Genomic DNA, 24,870 nt, shown 5'->3' on the forward strand with positions numbered 1-24,870 from the left:
ACTGGAGCTTCAGACAGACAGGTTGCTTTGATCGCTTCTGCCGTACTTCAGGACGCAAGACTCATAACGCCAGAGGACAAAATTCTTGTTGTTGACAGATCTAAGGTACGAAGAGGAAAAGATAAACTGGGTGAGAAGAACCAGAAAAAAAAAGGCTCACCTAGGCCGGGCGATTACAAATATCTACTTCGACGGAAAAAATGATGCAACTCTTGTGCAAGAAAAAAAATTAACGGCAAACTACGAAGACGAGAGGTTACAGAAAAGCATATCACAATTCTATCGGAGCCCGGTTCAGAATATTTGGGTCATGCTACACCTAAGTCAGGCACTGGCAAGGATATTACCGAAGAACCAGCACGACGTGTCAAGTCTTGAGGCAGTCGGCAGCGATGGTGAAGCTACGAACACAGGATGGGATAACGGCGTGATAAGTCAGATACAAAGATCCCTAGGAAAGGAACTGCAGCATCTCATTTGCCTTCTTCATACCAACGAGTTGCCATTTCGACACCTGGTTACCGAATTGGATGGTGGGACGACCGGACCCAACGCTTTTTCCGGCCCGATTGGAAAGAAATTAAAGGATTGTGAACGTTCACCGATCGTCGTCTTTACACCCATTCCCGTTGAATGGGTGTCTGAAATGGAAAAAAACAGATGGTTTAAGCACCGACCAGAATTATCTCTTTGAAATTTGTGAGCCTGTTGCTACAGGAATGTGTACTACCGATCTAGCAAACGGAAGACCAGGACCATTATCGCATTCACGATGGCTTACATTGGCCTGTAGGATGCTTCGCCACTACATCAGTACTGATAAACCTAGTCAAGTTTGTGTCTACTTTGCCACTACATTGTTAAAGTATACGCTCCCGTCTGGTTTTCAATACGGCGAAATCCTTCGTGCGAAATAGGCGCCATGCATCTGTTTAGCATAGTTAAGCTATCACGTTTTCTGCCAGAAAATCTACAACTACGTAGTTCATTCTGTTCTACAAACAAATGGATACTACGCTCATCATGAAAACCTGCTGATAGCGAGGACAGCAGATGAAAATCCGCATATTCGAACGTTAGGCTGGAGAAGGATAAAAAAGTGCCGCAGCCAGAAGACTCCGGGATCAAGCCGCCCACGTGACTTCATTGTCCCGAAATTAAACTTTACAGCTGAAAATTACTACGACATGATTAATTGGCCTAAATGTCTAACAGAGCCACCAATCACACGAAACATAACGGATCAGCTTGAAGAAAACATCCGAACTTCAGCTACTCTAACAACAACATTCTCTTGCCATAGTCATGCTGTGGAACGCACAGTGAAGCTGGTGTCCGAGGCAGCGTCGAAAAAGTGCGGCCAGAACGCAAGAGATATCTACGTTAGAGCCAAACTGAAGTCTAGAACAAGAATGCCCCGCTTAGAGACCAAGAAGAACTACGTAACCTAAGGTCAAATGTCAACGTATGTCTACAGGGTAATTGGTTGGGCGGAACTCGATGTGCAACCACCTTCCCATGGTGAGTTCTGGGTTATTTTGCGTACAGAGCAAAATAAGCGAAGAGATGCACAAAGAAAATCGTGTTATATCAAGGACTATGCCTATAATCATCGTTAACGTGGCATTCCAAACAAAATCTGGACATTAATTCCAACAACTGAGCTAATATGGCTGCACTTTGACTCATAAACATTTTTAAATTATTTACTGGCATTGCTACAAGTTTCTTTTAATAAAATAATTGTATTATAGCCATCAGGTAACTCTAAAAACGACCACAAGTAGCTTTTCTGTCATTGGTATTGTGCGTGTTGCCTAACCAAACACTTAAAAAACTTTAAGTCCGTTGGAGCAGGGTAAGGGGTTGTCCATTTTTTTTTTTAATCAGTAAGGTCGGTGCCACTAATGGCACCTTTTCCGCACTAGCCGTCATCGAATTTCCAACAAAAGTGCAATACGCTCCACCCTACTGTTTGTTGCCGACAAATTGCACTTGTTCTGTTAAAAGTTCAACCACTGCGTTGATTTAGCAGGCACTTAAGACTTCACATCATAGTCTACTCATACAACGAGAATCCTTGGTAATCCACGGATCTCGATATATTTATAATGGAGAATGAAAACTGATGACTTCCTCTGTGCACTCTTCTTTTCTCATGTTACATAAGACTGACTTTTTCCAGCTGATCTTCATAATTGTGACAGGTAGTCACAAAGAAAAGCAAATACTAACAATTTTCGATAATGAAGTTTCAGGGACGTGCGATGATCGAATAGAAAGAGCGATGCAACACCTAATACCATAAAGATGAGAAGTGGCACAGGAGGCCGTACGCTTTCCTCGTGTACAGTTGCTGTACAGTGTTCCCACACTATGGATGGCTTAGAATATCGCCAAACTCAGGGAGGAACTTATCCATGGTCGCTCGCATAGCAGTCGTTAGAAATACAATCACTGACAACAAAGAGAATGAAATGAAACCTCACGAGGCTCCAAGGTCATACAATTGTATTGTAATTATTATAATATTAGATCAATTCGACATCGGGTTTGGTTGTACAAGAGTAATACATGTTGTATATCAGTAAGTTGCAGCACCGCTCGAGCAAGGATACATGGGTTGATACTGCTTGGAAGTGAGTCACAGGGTCTTCGCATCGTTGCTCACGCCCAATCTGTTCATACCCGCTGTAACTGCGCGTCGAGATCTTGCAGATTGGCAGTAGCGTCCGAGCTGGTTACAAACGGAAACGGCTCAATTGGAAGAGATTAGGTGAACTTTTTGATTAGGAAAAAAACATCACACGACGTACAATCCACAGACACAGGTGTCGTATGTAGACGAACATTATCTTGTTGAAAGATTGTAACCGTGTGTTCCCGCAGGAGAAGTAACACGGGTAACACATGCGGACGCAGAATCTCAACCATGTATCGCTGTTCCATCAAAGTTTCACGAATTACTATGAGAAGTGACCGAAAGTCATACGCAATAGGTCTCCATATCATGGTGTCAGGAGTAACGCCGGTGTGCCGTTCCGCAACATTGGCTAGATGTGAATTCTTCGCCGGCACCGTCACACATGCACACGACGATCATTTGTCGTAATGCACACTCGAGACCACTGAACGATCCGCTATTATTCATGACGATTGCATGCTGCCCGAGTGTGACACCACTCCACACACTGTCGTTTGTGTGTGTTAATGGCAACCTATGCAGTGATGGTGTACCCGCAATCCAGCTAATATCAAAATGAAATGAAATGAAATCTTTGAGTTTTACGTCCCACGGTTATGCCGGTTAGGTTAAAGGAGACGGTAATTATAAAAAATGAACGAAATGGTGGAATGAAGAAAATGGGAGGAAACGGGAGAACCCCGAGAAAACCCACGCACACAGTGTTTGTCCACCACAAAGTTCACTTGGCGGAAGCAGGGTTTGAACCCGGGACCCCATGCATCAGAGGTGAACGCTCTACCACTGAGCCACCGTGGTTACCTCCAGCTGATATCAGTCGGCGATACATAGTGTGAGCATTGTCAAAAGTCCACTAGTAGTGTCCGGATAGCAATTGCAGACGTTACAGAATTACGTAATGCTTTACACACAATGCAACGTTCCTTCCATGTTGCGGTCGGTCGTAGTCGATCGGGATCTTCACGTCATGTGTTAGTGGTGCCTTCATGTATTCACTGGCTCGTACATCAGGCTACAATCACATCGAAATGCCCACTTGGCCTCGTGCAATCTCACAATCCAGTCCCTTAGAACGCCGTCAAATGATGGTAATGCTGTTTAATGCGGCGACGAGGCATTATGTGTTTCTTTCCTTCCTGCACTTCGCTAATTCACTCTCTCATGCTTCACAACTGACTGACACAATCAAGGGAATACCTTACTACTAACATTACTGCCCTCTGGTGATTATTCGCGATGTTCCCGATCTTTGAAATTCATAATCGTTTGCACTACCCTCCTACCTATCTACCTACGCATCTACCAAATTGCACGATTCTTCTTGGTGCTTCAGATACTTTTGTCAGTGAGTATACATCCATTTCTGATGCCTACATGTCTGTGTACATCTGCGCAGGTCAGAGATTTTCATTCGTTCTCTTGTCCTTAGTTTTAGGAAATTAAACAACATAATCTAACACTAAAGGAAAGAAAAGTAGGGGAGGCCGGGGTAATACGAGACAAACGGAGTAATAAGAGACAAAAAAAATATTCTTGCACTTGCATTGATTTCTTGCACTAGAAAAAAAAATATGTACTAAAAAATGAAACCTGTTGATGTATTAACACATTTTTTCAGTTGCTTTTTCACACACACACACAAAAAAAAATCACGAAAAATTTTGTTAAAGTCAGTGTCTCTTATTACCCCTAAGCGGTAATAAGAGAGAGGGCTCTCATTACTCATACACGTAGAACAGAAAATGAGTAGTGGTTTAAAGAAAAAATCTTCAGACAATTCTGAACAATTTACTTTTTTCAAATCGGAAATATGTAAATATGTTCCCGAAATATCAAAATTTAAAAAAGGAAATTCAATAGTTCGTTCGGAAAATTTATTTGCCTGAGTATTAAATATCAAAAACCATTGAAACAAAGTATAGTTGCGTTTTACGGAATCTAGATACATCATAGACAAAACTCTCACTACCAAATAAAAAAATAAAAAATGCTGACAAGATATTTTCTGGAGAATGTCGAAAATGAACTTGAAAAGTGCTTAAATTCTCAACGAAAAAACATCGCATTTGAAAAATAGTTTTAGCTACCTTAAATGGATTGAAAAAGCTATTAAATTGTAATCATACATGAAGAGAACATTGAAAAATGTTGTAAACCTATTGTTGTCCAAATTTTATATGTAAAATGTAGCCTATGTAAAACTACATTTTCGAAAAATATGTAAGACGAATATTAAACCTTTTACAATGTACAGTCGAAAGATCATTGGAAAATGTACAAAAGTTTGGAAATGTCATGCTAGCCTATGTAAAATCCAAGTTAACATTTAAAAACCTCATAAATGTAATTTAAATTTTAGCCTTACATAATTACAGCAGGTAGGCCTAATTAATTATCTTAGGCTGGACCACTTAAACAAACGTAGGAAAAATGTATAGGCCAAAAAGAACTGTTGGAATATAGACATGAGTTTAGCAAATATTACGAATAGTCCTACAAACACCTAGGCCTACCAAAAGAAGAGGAGTCATATTTAATCTTTCTATTTTGGTTTCAAAAGTCCTTTTTTACTTTCCTACAACGATTTTTTTTTCAGCTATCCTCTGGAAATCTGGAATGGCCATTTCCACCCAGTTTGATAGGTTCATAAAAACAAATTTAGATGTCACTGTTTGAATGTCATCATAGGTAGGCCAATTGAACCCACTTAGTTTTTTTTTTCTTTCTTTCTTCAAAAATTTAACCTTGCACGGTTCTTCCATCTGGGAAAGCAATAACCCTCCCAATATCCAGTCAAGATCGTAGTACACGGCGTAATATATTTCTAAGCAAGATTCTGCTCTGGTTGGATCAATTTCTCCTGGCAAACTTTCACCAGCTGATGATGAAATTACTTGATCCAAAGCATACTCTCCACTGTCATTATCTATGCACAGACTCTGACTGAATCGCTATAGTAGGAATTTTCCTATTTACTTTCTATCTACAAAAGATAACAGGTTATACTCGTCACATGCGCTAAATAAACATAAAGTTGAACTGGGGTAATAAGAGAAAGCTGTCTCTTACTACCCCTTCAAAATTTCTAAAAGAGGTAATAAGAGACATGCCCTCAATTGACCTGAAATGCAATGTTTCAGCATTTTTAAAAATTTCACATTAATCTTCATAATCTTAGTCACAAAGTTACATAGCAGTCATTACTACATTTGTAACTCACTTTTCACAATAAAATGTTATTTTAAAACAGTCACGAACCTCTACAGTACGTTTACAGTGAAGGTATTTTTTCATAGCGTGACAATATAAAAACTCATATTAGTTCATAAGTGCAAGTGGAGTAGGAGAGTAAAGGTATTGACGTTGCCATTACTTATTTTTTTGATAATTTTGATTTTCTATTTAAGGTATTTTTTTGGCCGTGTCTTTTATTACCCCGGCCTCCCCTACAGAAGTTAATTACAACCATGAAAATTTAATAAAACAGGATCGTGTTAGCTCGAATGAGCTTTAGAAATTGTGTGACTTCTATTTTTTAAAAAGGAGTTTCAATAAGATACACATCGTCTACCAAGGGTTGCTTTGAGAACTTTTGAACAAAGGTAACGTCGAAGGACACATTGATGGCATTGAAGGATAGGTTATTCTGGCAGAAGGGTCGGTTGCTAGCATCATTTAGGTAATGTGTGGGTTCGAAGGAAGGTGATTGGATCTTTGAACTCTGGAAACGTACATGCGGGAAAAGTATTTAGTATAACGAAGACCTTGTTGGGTAGAACACTATCCTCGAAAGTGATAGGATCTCTGGGAAAGACGTGACCTTAATTATGACTGGTCTGGATTGAGTAGCTCTTTCTACAACAATTAACAAACCTTCGGGTTTATCAAGGTATAATCTTAATTAGCTACTATCATACACGGCAAAATAGGCATTGCACAAGAAGAACCATTATAAAGTTTGAAAGAACATTTAACGTTACAGCGTACTTATTGCAAGAGAACTCACCTGATTAGCGAACTGGTTGCATGGAAAAGCTAATATGCGCAAGCCTTTACTATCATGGTACTTGTTATGTAAGTCCACAAGTTCTTTATAGTTCGTAGCCGTCAGACCACACTTTGTTGCCACATTCACTATAATACATACGTGGTCCCTGGAAAATAAAGAAAAGTATTAGTAGTATTACCAGTATAAATTACAGTTTTCAGTTTCTGATACATGATTGTTTAATATTAAACCCGATGCTCTATAACACTAGATTCCAAACCCATGAGATACTTTCGTCAAATTGTACCAAATTATTTTATCTAACTAAATATTACATCTTCCCACGTTTCATCAAGAAAACTGTATAGTAAAGCCCCGATTATCCATGCAAAAAAAAAAAAAAAACTGCAGTCGTGTTTAATTATTTTCCATAAGTAGTCGCAGCGAACAGACTCTCTGCAGTAAAACTCATATTTCCAACAATACTGCATGTTTCGAAGTGCAACTCTACTCTGATAAACAGAAGCTGATTGTTGTAAGGTATGTGAAACGGGAATTGGGAAGAGTGATTTGTGTGGTAGTAAAGTACATTCACTGTTCACTGCGAAGTGAGGGTCCGCGGGCGACCACCCGAGGGTTAATTATGAACTGAAAATATCAAAGTCAATAACCGGGAAAATACAGTAGGTCCTACAATGCGAAGATCGAAAATTACTGACAAGTTTATAGTACAGTATTGTTTTTTTGTTTATCGTTCTTTATTTTAGTGATTTAGACGTAGAAGTGTTTCAGAAATTTTATGTTTTTGTACGATAAAACAGTTTTTATGCTGAAATGTTATTTTGTGTGTGTGTTTGCATTTCATTTTTAGTCTTTTTTTCGGGTTATCCGCGGTGCTCTTTACACCCAATTCCGTGAACAATCAGGGCTTTACTGTATTTTGTACCAATGTCATCAAACTCACGCCATGTTGTTGGCCGGTGGATCCTACGACCTCTTTCCCTCTGCACGGATCTTTCATGTGCAGAAGGAACGACACTGTAAAATAATAATCCATACTACAGAGGATTTAGACAAAAGCTGTGGCGCATTTTACCAGAGTTCTGTTTAATGAATGATGTGAAGATTAAGTACCTTGTATTCATATTACCATAGAAACAAATCGGAATGTCATAACAGAATGCATTTTAATGTTGCAACGACCCAACTACTAAAATGAATGCAACAGCACAAAATTATTTTCGACGCCACCATTGAGGCCTGATAAATGTGACACGATTTTATTGAACTTACAGCCCACGAGAGGCTATGGCCAGCCATATGATATACGTTAAACTAACGAATGTGTGATCTGCGTATGGATCCTAAGTGCTATTATTTCTGGCTCTCTAGAACAAAGTTCGTTACTTGTTAATTCAGATGTCTTCTCAATTGCCTAACGATACTGCTTCAACATCGGGAAATTTAAGATTCCATTGGAGACTGAACCCGTGACCATTTGCACCGAAAACCCGCACATAGCCCCTCTTAAATTAGTGGCCGGAAAATACATTAAATAATACTGAAACAGAGCTTTTCATCCCATAATTTCTGGGTCACTTCGTGATCGATCAAATATTCATGTACACGAACATGTAATCCATTAAGTATTCTCTTGCAACTCAATATTGATTCTACTAGTTTCCTTTCTCAATAAAGAAAGACTCAGATAATTTAAATTACATGAGTAAGATCAGTTCCACGCAATGATCGAAATTCTGTTCTCTACTCGTATCTCACATTTAATAATCATTCTGCCTACTCTTCATTTCAAGGCCAAAACTATAAATAACCTTCCAAGTTTCCTGGTATTACAAGACACTATCACTTTGTTGAATTTCATATGATTTTAATTTCGTCAACTAGTTATACCGGAAGTTCCACGGAGTCTCTTGAATCATTGCTTGCTATTTGGTTCTATTTAACACGACTTATATTCAAAAAAAAGTGCTCTCAGTAGGAATCAAATCCAAGACCACGTACACGCAAAGCATTTGCTTCAGCCACTTGACCATAAAGATGTACATACAGGGTATCTACATTTCTTCTATTTCATTCTGCAATCACAGCAAAAGCAGCTCATTTACGTGACATATGACCAAGTTTCAATCATTGTGGAGGATACAAACAACAAATTTTGGGTCTTGCTTCACAAATGGTATTAGACACAATATAACTGTTTTACTATAATGCAACAAAAATTGCACAAGTAACTTTTTCTTTTTGTTTGTTTGTTTGTTATCGAGGAACTGAATCATTTTTTGTACTATTTCGGCAAGCTATAGTACTTCGGAAATTTGTTTTACAGCATTACGTATCATTAGAGCTATTAGATGCAAACCAGAACTTCAATTCAATAATAAGATCAAAAGCAGTTTTTTTTAAAAATGAAATCTTTAACGTCCCACGTCTCTTGATTATGTTCTTTAGACTCAAGGAGGCGGAGGTTTAATGCAAAAGAACAATTATGAAAGAATTTCGTGGAATGAAAATGCGGGAAGAGACCCTGAAAAAAATCGTGGATATGATCATGTCCACCATGAACTCACGTGACCTGGGATTAAACTCAAATACTCTTCATCCCACACGTGAGCGCTCTACCACTGAACCACTGTAGCCCCTTTGAAATACAGGAAGGGATGAATAAGAAAAAAAAAATCAGCTTTCGGCAGCTCAGCAAACAAATAAACAGGGCATGTAGTAATGAAAATAAAATGAAATTAAATCTTTCAGTGTTATGTTTCTCGGTTATGCCGGCTAGGTTAAAGGAGACGGTGATGATGAGAAATAAATGAAAAAAGTGGAAGGAAACGTAAGAGCCCCGAGGATACACACGCACACATCGAACACAGAATATCAAACGCGGCAGTAATATCGAACACATTCTTCAGTCATAATATTTAAAATGGAACTAAACATAGCCCTCTACTACTTCTTTCTTTCTGTTGTTTTTACATTTCATCGAGGGCACATTTTAGTCTTGATAAAGAGTCTCCATTTAGTGCCCTCATTTATTTGTATTCCTTCCACATTCCTACAGTTACGTTATAACCCAAACGAAACTTATTCTCACTAAAACGTAATTGTGTCAACTTTTACTTTTCACTTTCATTCTAAACGACATAATGCGGACATTAAGCTTAATATTTAATTTCGGTTAATTTTCTATCATTAAAAAATGTAATTGTTTACAAATTTATTTCGTAATAGGTCGTTCCTTCTTTGAGTTTTCTTCCAAAATTTTATACATGGCATTGCTAATACTGGTCATTGCTTCTGTGGTCAAAATAAATTCGATCATCTTTAGTGTTGCAATTTTTTCAAAATACTAAGTTTCTGAAATTATATAAAATTTCTAGTTTAACGTCCCACGATTATATATCAAAGCTAAGGGAGATGATAATGAATAAAATGGTGGAATAAAGAAAGTAGAAGGAAACGGAAGAACACTGAAAACAATCATGCACATGGAATATTAAGGTCAAGGTTCCCACTTATTTAGTGTGCACAAATTTCCTGACTTTTCCAAGTTTTCCAGATCATGATGTACAAATTTCCGGGTCTATATATAAAGAACAAAGCAACTATATTTTTCCCCCTCAGGGAGCTTCTCATTTACTTACTATACTACTTAGCCTTTACTCACCGGACATCCTGAACGGCACGTAAAATCGTTTTGGCATCACAAATACATATCGCGTAGCGGTGAGACGATAGAATGTCATTGGAAGAGGGCCATACAAACGTTTGCAGTCGAAATGATAGGACTGCGAGTTAAATACTGCTGAAATGGGCATGATCATTTGAGGCTACCAATTCGGTAAGATTTTCGGCACGTTTAAGGTTTCACTGTGTGTAGCATAGTGATGAAATGGAAGCGACATGAAGTGATAAAACCGCAGCCCGGACCACGAAAGCCACCCGGCGATATCTTACACGTATAGTGAAACCACGCTGCAAAAGTCGTTGTACACCATAGCCACAGTGGTACGCTCAGCATCTTGGAGTGATGCATGCGTCAGTACTATTTGTCACGAGGTGTTAGCACCGCGGTTCGATGGGCGAGCTTGAGCACGTAAGCCAAGGACTGCACAAGAGAACGCACCCTGCCGATTACACTAGTGCAAAATACGGCACGAATGGACAGTGGAAGAACATAGTGTGGAGTGCCGAATAACACATGTTGTGTTCCAATGAATGTGTAGGCCTGACGTATACCAGATGAGCGCTAATTATCGGGTCGATGTCCCCACTATGAAATTTGATGGTCGAAAAAAATCATAGCATATTTCTCAGTTTGAACTGCGGTCCCTCGTGTCAGTGCCTGGAATCATGAATGTCAACCTCTATCCAACAATCCTACACACTTCTACGGTAGCCAACCTTTCGCGAAAAGTTTGATAGTAGCCCGATTGTATTCTAACATTAAAATTCCAGGGTGCATAAAGCACACGTCATCACAGTGCTTTGAGTAAATGAATATCCAAGTGCTCTACTGGCCGGGCCAATGCCCCGATATCAATCTTATTGATTATCTTTGGGAGCAGTTGGAACGCTGGTTGATGGTCATCCCAGAAAACTCCAAAATCACCATCACACTGCTCGCCATGTTGCAGGATAAATGAACGATAATACATGTACAAACTATATCAATTCTATCTTTGGAAAGATTTTCTTTTAACCCATTATCTGTGAACTATTACATATATTGAAATACCGTAGATAGTATATGTATTTGTATATTGCATGACGTAAATGCCTAAAAAAACAAACATACTTGTGTACTTGTACAGTATTCTAGGAATTTCTCTCCCTGGTTTTAAAAAGAAAAGAAAAGAAAACAGGTCACATCTTGACTACAAGTAGAAGGTTGAAATTTGTCTTCTGTCTTTACGATGCACATTAGGAACTAAATTCATACTCACTAAAAACGTTAGGCATTTAGTATGTACCAAAATGGCAAAAATTCATGTTTCGGAAACGTGTATATCCTAGTCTCCCAAATGATGGAATCCTCACGGTTTCTAAACACGGGCAGTGATTAATATAATTCTTGCCACTCTAGAACTTAGCATCTACCATTGAAAAAAAAAAAAAATATTCTGTGCATTTTGTCTCCAATTATACTAACTGTGACTTCATCACATTCCGTAGATAAAATTTTGTCAGCCCACATCTATGACGTACCTGTATTTGTCCAAGGAAACATCTTGGCCGTTGATATCCTTAACAGTGAAATCATAAATTGTAGTAGCGGTCTTCCAATCTGTTTCAGCCTGTAATAGCATATACGTGAAAGCATTTACTTAATAGAACAAAACATTACCATATCAGTGAGCACTGATGAAAAAGCGTACAGTATTTATAAGTGGTTTGCCAATGAAGAACGTTTTACATTTTCTCATCAACATTCAATTTGGTTTTCAAGTAAATCTAGCAGAATTGACATGAAAAACTATGTTAATTATTATTACATGACTTTATTTAAAAGAGGACAAGATTTATTATAATGTAAGTCAATACAGTGGCCAAATTCCACACTAGATTTCTAACCTTTTTCATTACTCAAATCTAGCTATTGCTTAAAGGTATTTGTTGAATTTTACAAGGAATTTCAACTGTTTAAATTCACACGGCCATCTATGTCTATATTCCTCCTAGTGGCAGAACATAGTTTGATAGCAACTAATTTAAGTAGCTCCCTAATTGCTTGACGAAATATGCATAACCTAAAGAATATTACAAGTGAGGTTCGTTTCACTGTGTGAAACTACGGTAGACTTACAAACAATCTGATACAATACTCAAACTTGAGGTATTACATCTATAACTACTGATTGGAATAAAGCAATAAGATCAAAGACAGAACCTGTGCATTGGACGCTACATTTACTCTCTATCCCTTACTGTTTCTGTTCTATGTCGATAAAGGTTGAAATCAGAAAGTCATTACTCACTATCCCTTACTGTTTCTCTTCTATGTCGATAAAGGTTGAAATCAGAAAGTCATTACTCACTATCCCTTACTGTTTCTGTTCTATGTCGATAAAGGTTGAAATCAGAAAGTCATTACTCACTATCCCTTACTGTTTCTCTTCTATGTCGATAAAGGTTGAAATCAGAAAGTCATTACTCTCTATCCCTTACTGTTTCTGTTCTATGTCGATAAAGGTTGAAATCAGAAAGTCATTACTCTCTATCCCTTACTGTTTCTGTTCTATGTCGATAAAGGTTGAAATCAGAAAGTCATTACTCTCTATCCCTTACTGTTTCCGTTCTATGTCGATAAAGGTTGTGACCGGAAATAGTTAATCTGAACCACTAACGGTTTGAATAGAGAGTTAATGGAGGAGATGGAACTTATTCCTATTTCAAGCCTAATCGATTCCAACAGAAACAGCATATGATTCTCTTACCATTTTGGAAATCGGTACTGAAACCGAAAGTAATACTAAATTTCAACCACTTCCGATATTGCTGTTTTACGGGTTGTGATAAATGTTCTATTCACACGCTGAATCGTTTACAGAAAACCACTTCTCGCCATCTTTTACCATTTTTGATCTAACTTTATGGCTGTAAACGTTGAAACCGGAAAAGCCTAATTTGAACCACTTCCGGTTTGAATATAAAGTTAACGGAGGAGATAAGACGTTTTCTTGAGGCACTGAAAAGACAGAATAATCGCTTCTCGATATCTCTTACCATTTTTGCTCTCCGACACTTATGCATAGTTTGAAAGTCTAAAAAAATTCCAGAAAGTAACTTTTGAATTAGAACAAAATACTACAAACTAAAATAGTCAACGATTTCAATAAATTACTTCTTACCTAAAAATAAGTCTCTACCTATCACGATTGAGCTAAAGATATACTACTCAAGAAGAATGGACGCCTCGAAAACACTCAGCAATTTAGCTGATAGTAGTAAACTACAAAAACTCCAAAGCTACGCTGTAAAGAATATTAGAAGTAATTCTGGAAGAAATCTGAGCCATGTTTCTCCTTTTTCCACAAGAACTATGTTCACAAATACATCAAGATTGTGTTAAGAATATTCGCGACGTATCTTTTAGCTATGAATAACATGTTTAGAACTCTTACCAAGTTAATTGATAACACTTACATTGTAGGATGGTGTGTGTACATCTAACATTTACATTCTAGGAAGGGTACATTAGGCCCCTCAAATTTAAATATTGAGTATTCGTTTCGAAATTAATTTGAAAGATTTTACAATTTTATTATTTGAAATAAATCCTTCAACTTCATTTTACAAAATTACTCTTTCGACTTTGATGTTAGTAAAACCGGTTCAATTTGTTTCATATAATATGTATATACATGCCTACAACGGTCGTACCCAAAATGGGGAGGCGCCACTGTGGGGTTTGGGGAATGAAGAGTGAACGAAGGGAGAGCAAGTTATTGACAGAAATAAACTGAGAAATGACGAATAAAGCACGACACGTAAACAGGAGATACATGTTTGATATTTTGTCTTTTCTATTCATATTCAAGGTTTCTATGTTATTTAAACTAAATAATTATGTGAATTAAAATTCTGTATAAAGTTATCAAAAATGAGTACAACATGGACTTCAAATACTTATAGAGTAAAAACAAAACGAAACTACTAAACTTTTGTGAATTCAATACTGCACTAGAAATTGAAAGAGGCTACAGAAAAAAGAAAGAAAACTGACAACGAGTGGGAAGAAGGGAGAGTGAAGTATGCTGGGTTTATGATGGGAGGCGCAAAATAAACAAGGTTGGAAACCTCTATTCTACAAGCTCCTTGCTTTTTTACATAATTTTCACACGTCAAAAGCGTCTGGAAACGGAAAGCGCTTTAGACCGCGTTGCCACATTGCATAAATCTTGTAGCTGTCATAAAAAAAAATCTTGAAACCCTACCATATTTCTCCATGTAAACAGTCTTGAAAGGAACATATGACATTTTTTTTTTTCATCTTGCAAGGAGCCAAACAATGTGCAACTTTCTGGGTCGTCTTGATTGCAGGGTTGATGTGTTTAAAACAAAATGTTTAAAACAAGTGTTTAAAACATGTTTAAAACGAGGGCTGTTTTTTATTCAGTTTGTTTTAAACGTTTTAAACAAATTGTTTTAAACGTGTTTTCTTTTCAAAGGTGGTTGGACATGTTTAAAAGAATTAAAATATCAGATTGAAGAAGCTAATTTAATTTTCTAACAAACAACCCATCCTCCGCAGGATTTGTGCATGGAGTAAATTACAAGCAGAGTTATGTTCTTATTATAACAGCAATTACTGAACGAAATTCTGCATATCAAGGTGTATAATACTAAACAACAGAAATTCAAGTGAAGCATTTGAACATTTCTTAATTTCCAAGAATAACGGAGGTTAAACACATTATACACCATTCTAAGATCCAAATTCACAAATTCAAAACTTGAGTATTTTTTGGTCACTATCATTTCCATAATAATGAACAGTTCTCATATCATAAGCTAGAAGAAATACTCTGACAAATACAATACAACTTATAGAAAAGAGCAGTGATTAACCTACAAGGAGCAAATGACATATTTTAACTAAACAGTTTTTAACATACATCTCTATCTCCAACATAGATAGCTAACAATGATTAATGTCTACGGCATAACAATACAATTAACCTTTAGACGCCCGCCAGAGATTTTAACAAAATGGTAGACTCTCACGTTGGGGGTTCTGGTGACCCCCTAGTTATCAGAGTCATGATTTATACACCGTTGGAAACCTTATAGACCACAGATTCCAACGAGGTAACATTCTTGAAATTCTCGCCGTATTCGTAGAAGAAGAACAGACATAAAAAGAATCATTGAAAATATTAAAATATTGATTTTGCGGGGCCCTGGCAACGCTTGCAGTCACCCTACGCTGACAAAATGATTGCTAATGTGTAAGCCAGATACTTGTGACAATAATATAAGAAATGGTAGCCATTGCTCCCATTTAGTAATGAATTCGTTTTATGTGGGAATGTATACGAACAAAAATCATGCTTCTAGACCACTTCAGTGAAACATAACTTGTCTTATATGGGACCGTCCTGAAAATAAATGTAAATTAGCGAAATTTGACCTGCACTTCCCCTATAAACAACAAGTACACATACAGGTTACTATTATATGGGGGACTACTTCATTGCTTCACATACAAATTTTTATGGATGTACCACTAAGGGGAGAGGAATGGCACCCAAAATCTGATAAAAATTGAAAAAACGAACTTCACCCTCCCTCCCTCGCCCGTGTTAGCCGCTACATACATAAAATGCATACAGGCGGAAAGCTTCATCCCTCAGGAATACTTTGTTGTCAAATCATCTTTCTACCTTAATTAGGGACTGAGTTATTGATGTTTGTCGTAAAAATAAATGTCATTTACGTCAAAAAACAAACTCCAAAAATTGTACAACTTAGCCCCTTCCCCGTTCCACCATATAAGCAAGAAGTACAAATACATGATATTACCATGTAGTGGCCTACTTCATTGCTTCGCGTACCAATTTTTAAGAGTGTACGCCCCAAGAGGCGGAAAGGCCCCCCTGTTGAAAAAAAAAAAAAAACATAAACACGATCTTTATATCCTCCTCCCACTTTCCCACGTGGTACCCCCACATACATAAAATGCATACTGGCGGAAAGCTGCATCCTTCAGGAATAAATTGGTACCAAAACCATCTTCCTTTCTTAATTAGGGACTGAGCCATTGAGGTTTAAAGCCCTGACAAAGCAGTTGTGTCAATGGGAGTTTAAAGATTACGAATGCAGACGACTAGTAGAACGTAACACTAAGAAACCATACTACATATTCCGTGAACGGAGATCGGGAAATTCCCGATTTCTTTCTCCGGAATTGAACATTTGGGCGGATCAAGATCAGGGAAGTTTCCGAAGTTTGACCTAGCGGTTGAATATAGATGGCAAGCAATACCTGTAAACGTGTAAAAATGTTATATATATGCCTATTTAGATTATTGTTTTAAACATTAAAAACGTTTCAAACAAAAAAAAAAACATGTTTAAAACAAAAACGTTCTTTTTGTTGTTTTTTTTTTTTTTTTTTTAACCCTGCTTGCTTGCTACCTCCTATCGCCCTCCCTCTGACATAAAGAAAAAAAGTTTCGCCGCTTCCGAAACAACATATTCTTTTGGACAAGGAGGGGAAGCGCGCCAAAATACACGTTTTTAATGAGGAGGTTGATTATTTGTACACTAAAGTGTAATGCTGCATGCGTGGAGATATATTTCTTGTCTTCAGAGTGTTGTAACGTGTAAACAGTAAATAGAAAGATCAGGTTGCAAGATTTTTTTATGGCAGCTACAAGATTCATGTAAAGTGGCAACGCGGTCTTAAAGTAGAGTGAAAGATAATTATATTGGTTATAAGAACAGAAACCAGAGGGCAAAGTTCACTTGGTAATAGGACGTATCAAATTACCACAAACATAAAGGTATAGCAAAAATTGACATTGAAATTTCGTACCATATAAATATCGGCAGGGGAACATTATTTGACGTACACTGCGATATCACCAGGTTAGCAGAGTTGCCAATCTAACATAGTTATATTTTTTTTAAATTACACGTCAGATTATTACACATTTCAAATCGGTATGTTAAATGAAAACTTGCAATATCACATTTGTTATTCAGTGTTGCAAACTAAGGAAACTACATTATTACAAAAATTTACATTTTGGTGGCCTCTCCAGCATTAATAACCCAAGTGAGACGGACAGGACAACGCACATCGAAAGTACTTTAAGTGTCTAATACTATGTTCATGATATAGTGATATTGAGTGAATAAGAACAAAGTTGCAAGGGATTGAATATTTGAAGATTTTTATCTTTAAAGGCCTTTATTTTGGTAAACTGTTTAGATAAGTACCACATACAATTCCATAGATGGTTTTCAATAGATATGAAGATCATAATGCTGTTTATTGCAATTTGATACCTCAAACCGTTCTGGAGATACTGCAAACATTGTTAGTTTGCAACACTGCATAAAGCTATGTAATTCTGAGAACTTGCAATTACATCTGCCAAAAAGTATTATTATCATATAATGTTATAGAAGCAAAATAAATTTTAAAAAATGTTTTAAAAAGTTCCCAGAAAGATGCCATCTTAAGCCATATATCAAATTTTACGATTTTTTTTTGTGTGTGTGTGTGTATATATATATATATATCTCCGAAATGGTTTAAGATATCAAATTCCCGTAAACGGAATTATGAACTTTCTGCATATTGAAACGCCACCTACATAACCAGATGTGATACTTGTGTACAAACATTTTCGAAACAGTCTCTTGAACAAAGTTCAATTTCCAATTCCTTGTAACTTCGTTTCTATTTGTTCGAAATACGTCATATTCGACACTAAGGTACTTTGGATATGCATTATCTCGTCCGTTTCACTTGCGTTATTATAATCCTCCAAAATTTGGTCGTTTTTCGATGTTTGTAATACTGCAGTGTCCTAAGTTTGCAACACTATATAACAAGTATAGTATTGTAAGTTTCCTTTTTATACGTAGATTCGAAAGGATGTAGCAAAAAGAATAAAAGTTATAGAACAATTAAAACTGGAGGCACTCGGTCGAAAAAGAGTTATAAACCTCAATGAGGTTTTCCTCATTCACACCAGGCAAATGCCGGGATGGTACTTAACTTATAGGTCCCAGGCCGCTTCCTTCCTTCCCTTTACCCGGATAGTGTGCTCGCCGAGGGACTTCATCCCTCCACGGACTGAATGGTCATAGGTACCGAAAGCTCCCAGAAATCTAAATCCTAACTCTTAACAACTAAAATTGTAAAATGGTGCAGCATGCAGTCTATTTACTAGAGAAGTGTTGCTGTAAATATTGTTTTAACCATTTCTTCGGTTATCAGTGTTCTTTATTAAGCGCTCTTCTTACAATTTCAATTGTGCTTACTTTTATTCTTTTCTTAAGGCACCTTCTATCCCTTGAGAAAGAGTTTCATAAACAGCTGAAAACACAAGATTTCTGTACATACACATTTTAATTTTATTTATTTATTTAAATCTCGTTTAAGAAGTATACTTACCATTGTAGACGCTCTAACGAATATGAGTCGAGCTGCACACAATGACGTCGCTAAGAGACTTCGACCTGCAAAAAGCATTTTGTAAGTAGGTGTCTTTTTCAAAAGATGTGCAGATGACTACGATGTAGTGCTTTGGTAGATCTTGTCCACTGGAAGCCTACAGGTATCCCAAATACCCTAAGAATAAAAAATACCACTGACTATTTCATATGTATTTCATTCCGAAGGGTTAGTAGAAGCTGACTATACACGTGTCAAACAAGGACTTCGCACGCACAGGGCTTTAAAACTGTCATGACAAGCACTAACGGTTTTCTCAGGATCAAACGACAAATACACTTTCGGCTACTCTAATACCAATATCACAAACTACACTAAAACACACTAATATCAGAAGACTCCAGCCCAAGAACAGGTTTTAGCTGGATGATGTTAGTCAGCACATAAACTTAGCTGTTATTCCTGGACTTTAAGACCAGAATCCGCTACCTCGTTCTTTCAGTAGCTCTCCAAATGTCACAACAATGCTCGGTCCCCATCCAATCAAGCCCGTGGTACGCACCAACCATTAGGACTACACATGAGTACTTCCTTGTCAGAAACGCACCCAGGAACAGAAGTCTTGGTTCCATATATAAAGTGGTAATGAATTTATTGTAATCTGTCTAAATATTACACGGCAGCACCGATACATTGTGGCCATTCATAAGCACTCAGGGAGAAATTCTTGCAACAATGTAAAGACTTTAAAAGACTCTCTGAATAGGTATAGAATTATAAGATATGTTTTATTTCGGGAATAAAGATAACATCTGGAAAGCTTTTCCTATTCTTGCGAAGTATCAGAGAACTTCTCTCATCAGTTTAGAAACCAAGTTGCAACATTCTGTCTTCCTTACGTACCATAACCATACACTCATCATAAGTTATTTCTAACATATTATTCATCTATCGGTGAAAGTAAGTAGCAGTAAGCAGATAGGTTTATGTTTTCAAGGAACACAGTAGCAAATGAAATACTACTAACTTTGTACCCGTTAAAAAGTTATTAATTTATTTCAGTAGTCTTTGTTTATTTCTTCAGTAACTTCTTAAACTGCTACATTAGAACTATTGTGAATCCTCTCATCTTAAGACTATGTCAGAAGAGGAAAACTCCATTACGTAACTTAGAAAACAAATTACGAAATATACATGTAATTTACATTTGTAACTGATATTAATATGAATCAAGTGTTGTATTAGATGGTTATATTGTATTAGATGGTTATAACAATTGGCGATGAGGATGGGATACGAAACCAGCGGGCAAAGCCAAAAATTTACAATTGAGATTGTAATCAATTTTTTAGCCTAGAATTTGCTTTTGTTTCTCCGTCTTCCACTTCGTCATCCGCATCTGGCACTAGGTATGTATTTTAGGCCGGTTTTTCCTCCCTGCGAAATTACGTGATATCATCTAAATTGAATTAATTCACAATATCGAGACCAGATCGTTTAGAGAACGAAAACAATTTTGGTAGAAATAACAGTATCCGCTCGCAGAACACTATGTTTTGTGAACGTGACAATATAAGATCATTATACATTCTTAATAAGTTGCTCTTGCGCGCGCTAAAGAACATCTCTTCTCTCCATACACCATTTTCAACAAAGGCAAAATGTTGTTCAAACTGGTTCAGGGTTAACGCATCAAACATATCTTCAAGAACAACTAGCATCTTAGACGTGCACATTTCTCTACACTGCAGTACAACTGCAATATGTTACATTCTTCGAGAGCCACATCCATTAAATATTGGATGTTTAGAGGATTAGCCTGTAGCGTTACAGTTTCGAGTCGTACCGCATTCTACAGAGGATGTTTCCGATCTATGGTGACGATTCCAAATTGCACTTTTCTTACGAGAAACCATGTCGCCACCATCGAAAGTGCTCTATTTGGTGGCCCTGCATCTGGGCAATTGCCTGACAGCGAAGTTTCCACTGTAAGAGACTGGAACGCAGTGTAGTCATGTCAAGCCGCAACCACTCCTCCTGACAGGCTTTCCAAAGCCCTTCAACGGTGCGGGATCTTCTGTGAGACAAAGCTCATTTCAGGAGCCCGAAGCGCAAAAGACCATCGGTGACACATTAGGGGACTTTGAATGGAATGGCACGAATTCCAGTTTCTACTGCCATTTGTTGGAGGAAGAGGGGTGGTTCCGTGAAATGTGTGACGCCTTGTCTTGATGCACCCACACATGATTCTTGTCCCTCTCGTAGAGATGGAGAATGTCATGGCGATAAACGGGTGTCAGACGTTAGCTTGATACTATTCCGAATTCACCTTCGTAATTTTGGCTACACGATGTATGGTTAGCTTGCCATGGTACGAGTATCCAGCAATGATCAAGAAACCTGTGCCAAAAACTTACCTTGCATTCAGTGAACTATTTTTGAACGTCCCTCGCACCTGTCGATCGATAAAAAATTACACATGGCTTGTGACAGTCATCCAGATAAACATATGCCTCGTCCAGTGTTGCACAAACTTCCACTTTTGACCGGCCAGGTACCGCTCATACAGCTTTCGACAGTTGGTGCGACGTTCCTGCATGTGTTTTGGCAACAGCTTATGAACACGCTCCTTCCGGCGCTTTATCAACCTCACATCGCGGTGAATAATGCTATGCATTGTCTTCAGTGATGTCTGTAGCCGGTTCGCGATACTCCTCTATGTGAGTGGATTCTTCTCGATCAGAGCCCCGACTTCCTGAATTCTGGCTCGTGTGCGACTAATGGCAGGCAAGGGGTTGGCCTGTTTGTGTCCCACAGGAATCATCCCGTGCCTCACCTTACCTACCCCTTTCAATACCCCGTGATATGCCATTTCTGGAAACAGTGAATTCACGCTCCTTGCAAAGTTTGATAATGGCACTCTCACTATATTTCACGTCGGGAAGGGCAGTTACGTAGCCCTCCCAATAAGCACTTATTTCCAGCGGCATTTGCTCCGACATGCACTTCCCACACCTGTCACACACAGTCAATGGTCCAAAGTGCACACACGACTGGCAGCTTCCTTCCCTTCCCGTTTAGTGGTGCTGCACAAGCTGTGTAATTTCGTCACCATAGATCGGAAACAACTCTGTATAAGTCATACCTTCTGATGTCATACCTTGGTCTAGTGTGCATATAATTAAAAATAATTTCTTGTATTTGTTAAGTAATTTACATCACTATTTACCGATTTCCAAGGCCCTTTCCTATTTCGGATTTCTTTCTAGTTGTTTAGATGGTTAGAACAAAGGGATATCGAAATGCAATACGAAACCCAAAGTACTTGCTGCTTACGTAATTTAAATAATATATTACGTATACGTTCGATGCACTGAGCTTTTGAACCAGGCTAATATTCAAAATGAATAAATAGTAATTTATATTATTATTATTATTATTTGTAAATGCTACGACGATCTACTGTGGATCGCAAACACATTATTAGTGCTCTAGATCACGGAATATTGTTGAGTGCTTCTGAGGCCTTAGAGATTTTGTATAGATATGTTTTGAACTACATGGGTTAACTCCCGCAGTTGGCGGCCCCGAAATACAATAATTACGGAGAATGAACAGAATCAGACTAAATGTGATAATGAGAGTAACAAACGTTAGGAAAGTCATCATTGTAGGGTGATTTTTATAAGGAAGAAAACGTAAGTTAAATTCATGACTGTGTGTGTTCGTGGATTGATGCGGTATGAGGTGAGATGGCAGTAGAAGATAATCTGACAGTGTTTCAAACCAATTATCTTATTAACTAAGGATATGTACGCTGCTGTATTAAATAGGGGTCACGATGGAACAAAACGAGCCCTGCAGGGCTTCTAACTCTTTTCGCTCGCTGATGCTGGTTAAGCTATATTTCCTAATTTTTTTTTTATCAATAAAGTTGTGTGTGCAAAGTGGACTAAATACCACGTGACATTATGCCACGCTCGGGAGGTGTAACTTCAATGTAAATTTAACCTCACCCTTTGGAAAGACATTAAATTTATTCGGCCGCATTATTTTAGTCATTAATGAGTAGTGTGTAGTTTGCAACACTTAACAGTTCCAAGCAGGGTTGGCTGGTTTAAACCAGCTGGTTATCACGTTTCAAAAAAAATGAAATCTTTGAGTTTTACGTCCCACGGTTATGCCGGTTAGGCTAAAGGAGACGGTGATGATGAGTAATGAATGAAATGGTGGAATGAAGAAAGTGGGAGGAAACGGGAGAACCCCGAGAAAACCCACGCACACGGTGTTTGTCCACCACAAAGTTCACTTGGCAGGGGCTGGGATCGAACCCAGGACCCCAAGCACCAGAGGTGAACGCTCTACCACTGAGCCACCGCGCCCCCCTTATCACGTTTCACTCCCGTATATTATTCATATTATATTCAGACCTAAATTCCCCATTCATTACTCAGAAAGATTATACTACAAAAGCAACTTTTTTTTTTAAAGTTTATAAATGTTTATTTTGTGATTTTTTGTAGTTGTTATTATTGTTATGTAATTGCAATCGAAGAAAAATTCTAAATATTGTTTCGTTTCAATGTTTACTATTGATAAAATACATCGAAAATGCCGTACTTTTTGGGTGTGTGTGTGGGGGGGTCATACAGACCCCACGAGCGGCATTTAGTGAAATAAGTATCTTTGGTATCTATTTATGTGCAAATGAGTCTGAGCCAAAGTGGACTCAAATAATTCGTATCTTTATTCACTTTTCTTATTGATATGCAGATTAAGTCATTGTATTTCTTGAATTTGGACCAATAAAAGTCGTTGTTAACTAACTTGAACTAAATTAGTCCTTCAGTACTCCGTAGTACTTTGAAATTGTTCATATGTAATTCTGTGTAATGGTTTCACTTGTGCAACTGTTTATCTTTTTGTCCTTCTGAAATGACTCTTGACAGTTATATTAAAAAGCATGTAAAGATCAGTACAACGTATTTTTATCAGGATTCCTTCGTGAGTGAGTCGGCAGACGTATCGCATTTGTGGCCAATTAGTCCTGGTTCCGAGTTCAAATGTAGGACAATTTCTCTCGGATATAACTCGAGAAACGATTTTTATTCCGCTTTAAGCTTATGTGATCCCTTCCAGCATAAACCCGGTAGTTGCATAATAACATCAAGGCGAAACAAACTTACTTCTGTCCATATATGATATGAATATATAGAGCAAATTATTTAAACCATAAAAACCTGGTTTAAACCCAAAAAAAAAAAAAAAACCTGGTTTAAACCCAAAAAACCGGGTTTTTTGGTTTTTTAAATAAAAACCATGGTTTTTGCCAACCCTGATTCCAAGGTACTAATTTTGCACAGTAATATTATACTGATGTCTACGCATGTAAGAAAGAGCAAAAGAAGAATAAAAATAAGAAATATTTGTGATTAATAGTGAATAGTGAAGGCCAGAAATGAAACAGGGGTAATTGTAGGTAAGAGATATATATGAAAGTAAGAACAGGTAAATTGTAATACAACGTTGAAAACAGATTCATGTGGGTCTTATCCGGGACGGCCTCTGCGGCAGTTTAGCCGGACTACACATCAAAATGTCACCCGATCCAATTTGTCTTTTTCAACAAATCAATTTCCTTCAGAGAAACCAGATTCTGGTACGGCAAATCTTTTTAAATATTACAACTGCTTTAAAAATAACACATTTTTGGGACAACTGTAGGCTCAACTATAAGAAAGGATCAAATACTTGCGGGATATTCATGAAACTTCACGACATTAGCATACAGAATGAAAGAGTAAATAACTTGTTACGATATATGGTTAAAATGTTACTTATATTTAAAAAGTTATTTTCAATAATAAGGGTATATGAAAACTAAAACTACAAGTTTCTACCAAAACAACAGTACAATACCCAAGCACTACGATATAATTGGTTACAGGTATTCCACAATCAAAAACTTTGATTTCAGAAATGCCGTTAAGTCAAGTAAGCAATGAACAAGCAACACAGCCAACTATA

The 24,870-nt window shown here is 37.5% G+C and overlaps 1 protein-coding gene across 5 annotated transcripts in view; it reads right to left on the reverse strand.

Moving 5' to 3' along the window:
• The window catches only part of Gtpx (phospholipid hydroperoxide glutathione peroxidase Gtpx), a 53,710-nt gene that overhangs the window by 22,791 nt on the left and 6,049 nt on the right, over positions 1 to 24,870 (reverse strand). For 3 of the 5 annotated variants that reach the window (XM_081743254.1, XM_081743253.1, XM_081743255.1), the window contains exons 2-4: positions 18,844 to 18,908; positions 11,919 to 12,007; positions 6,711 to 6,858 (exon numbers count right to left, since the gene is read on the reverse strand). In XM_081743254.1, the coding sequence (XP_081599380.1) occupies positions 6,711 to 6,858; positions 11,919 to 12,007; positions 18,844 to 18,846 (240 nt within the window). In that variant the 5' untranslated portion in view covers positions 18,847 to 18,908. Of the gene's footprint in view, positions 1 to 6,710; positions 6,859 to 11,918; positions 12,008 to 18,843; positions 19,021 to 24,870 lie in introns of all 5 variants that reach the window. The other 2 variants (XM_081743252.1, XM_081743251.1) reach the window with 1 other exon arrangement.

This window comes from Thermobia domestica, chromosome 16 (genome assembly GCF_964235325.1).
Source record: "Thermobia domestica chromosome 16, izTheDome1.hap1.1, whole genome shotgun sequence".
Lineage (NCBI taxonomy): Eukaryota > Metazoa > Arthropoda > Insecta > Zygentoma > Lepismatidae > Thermobia > Thermobia domestica.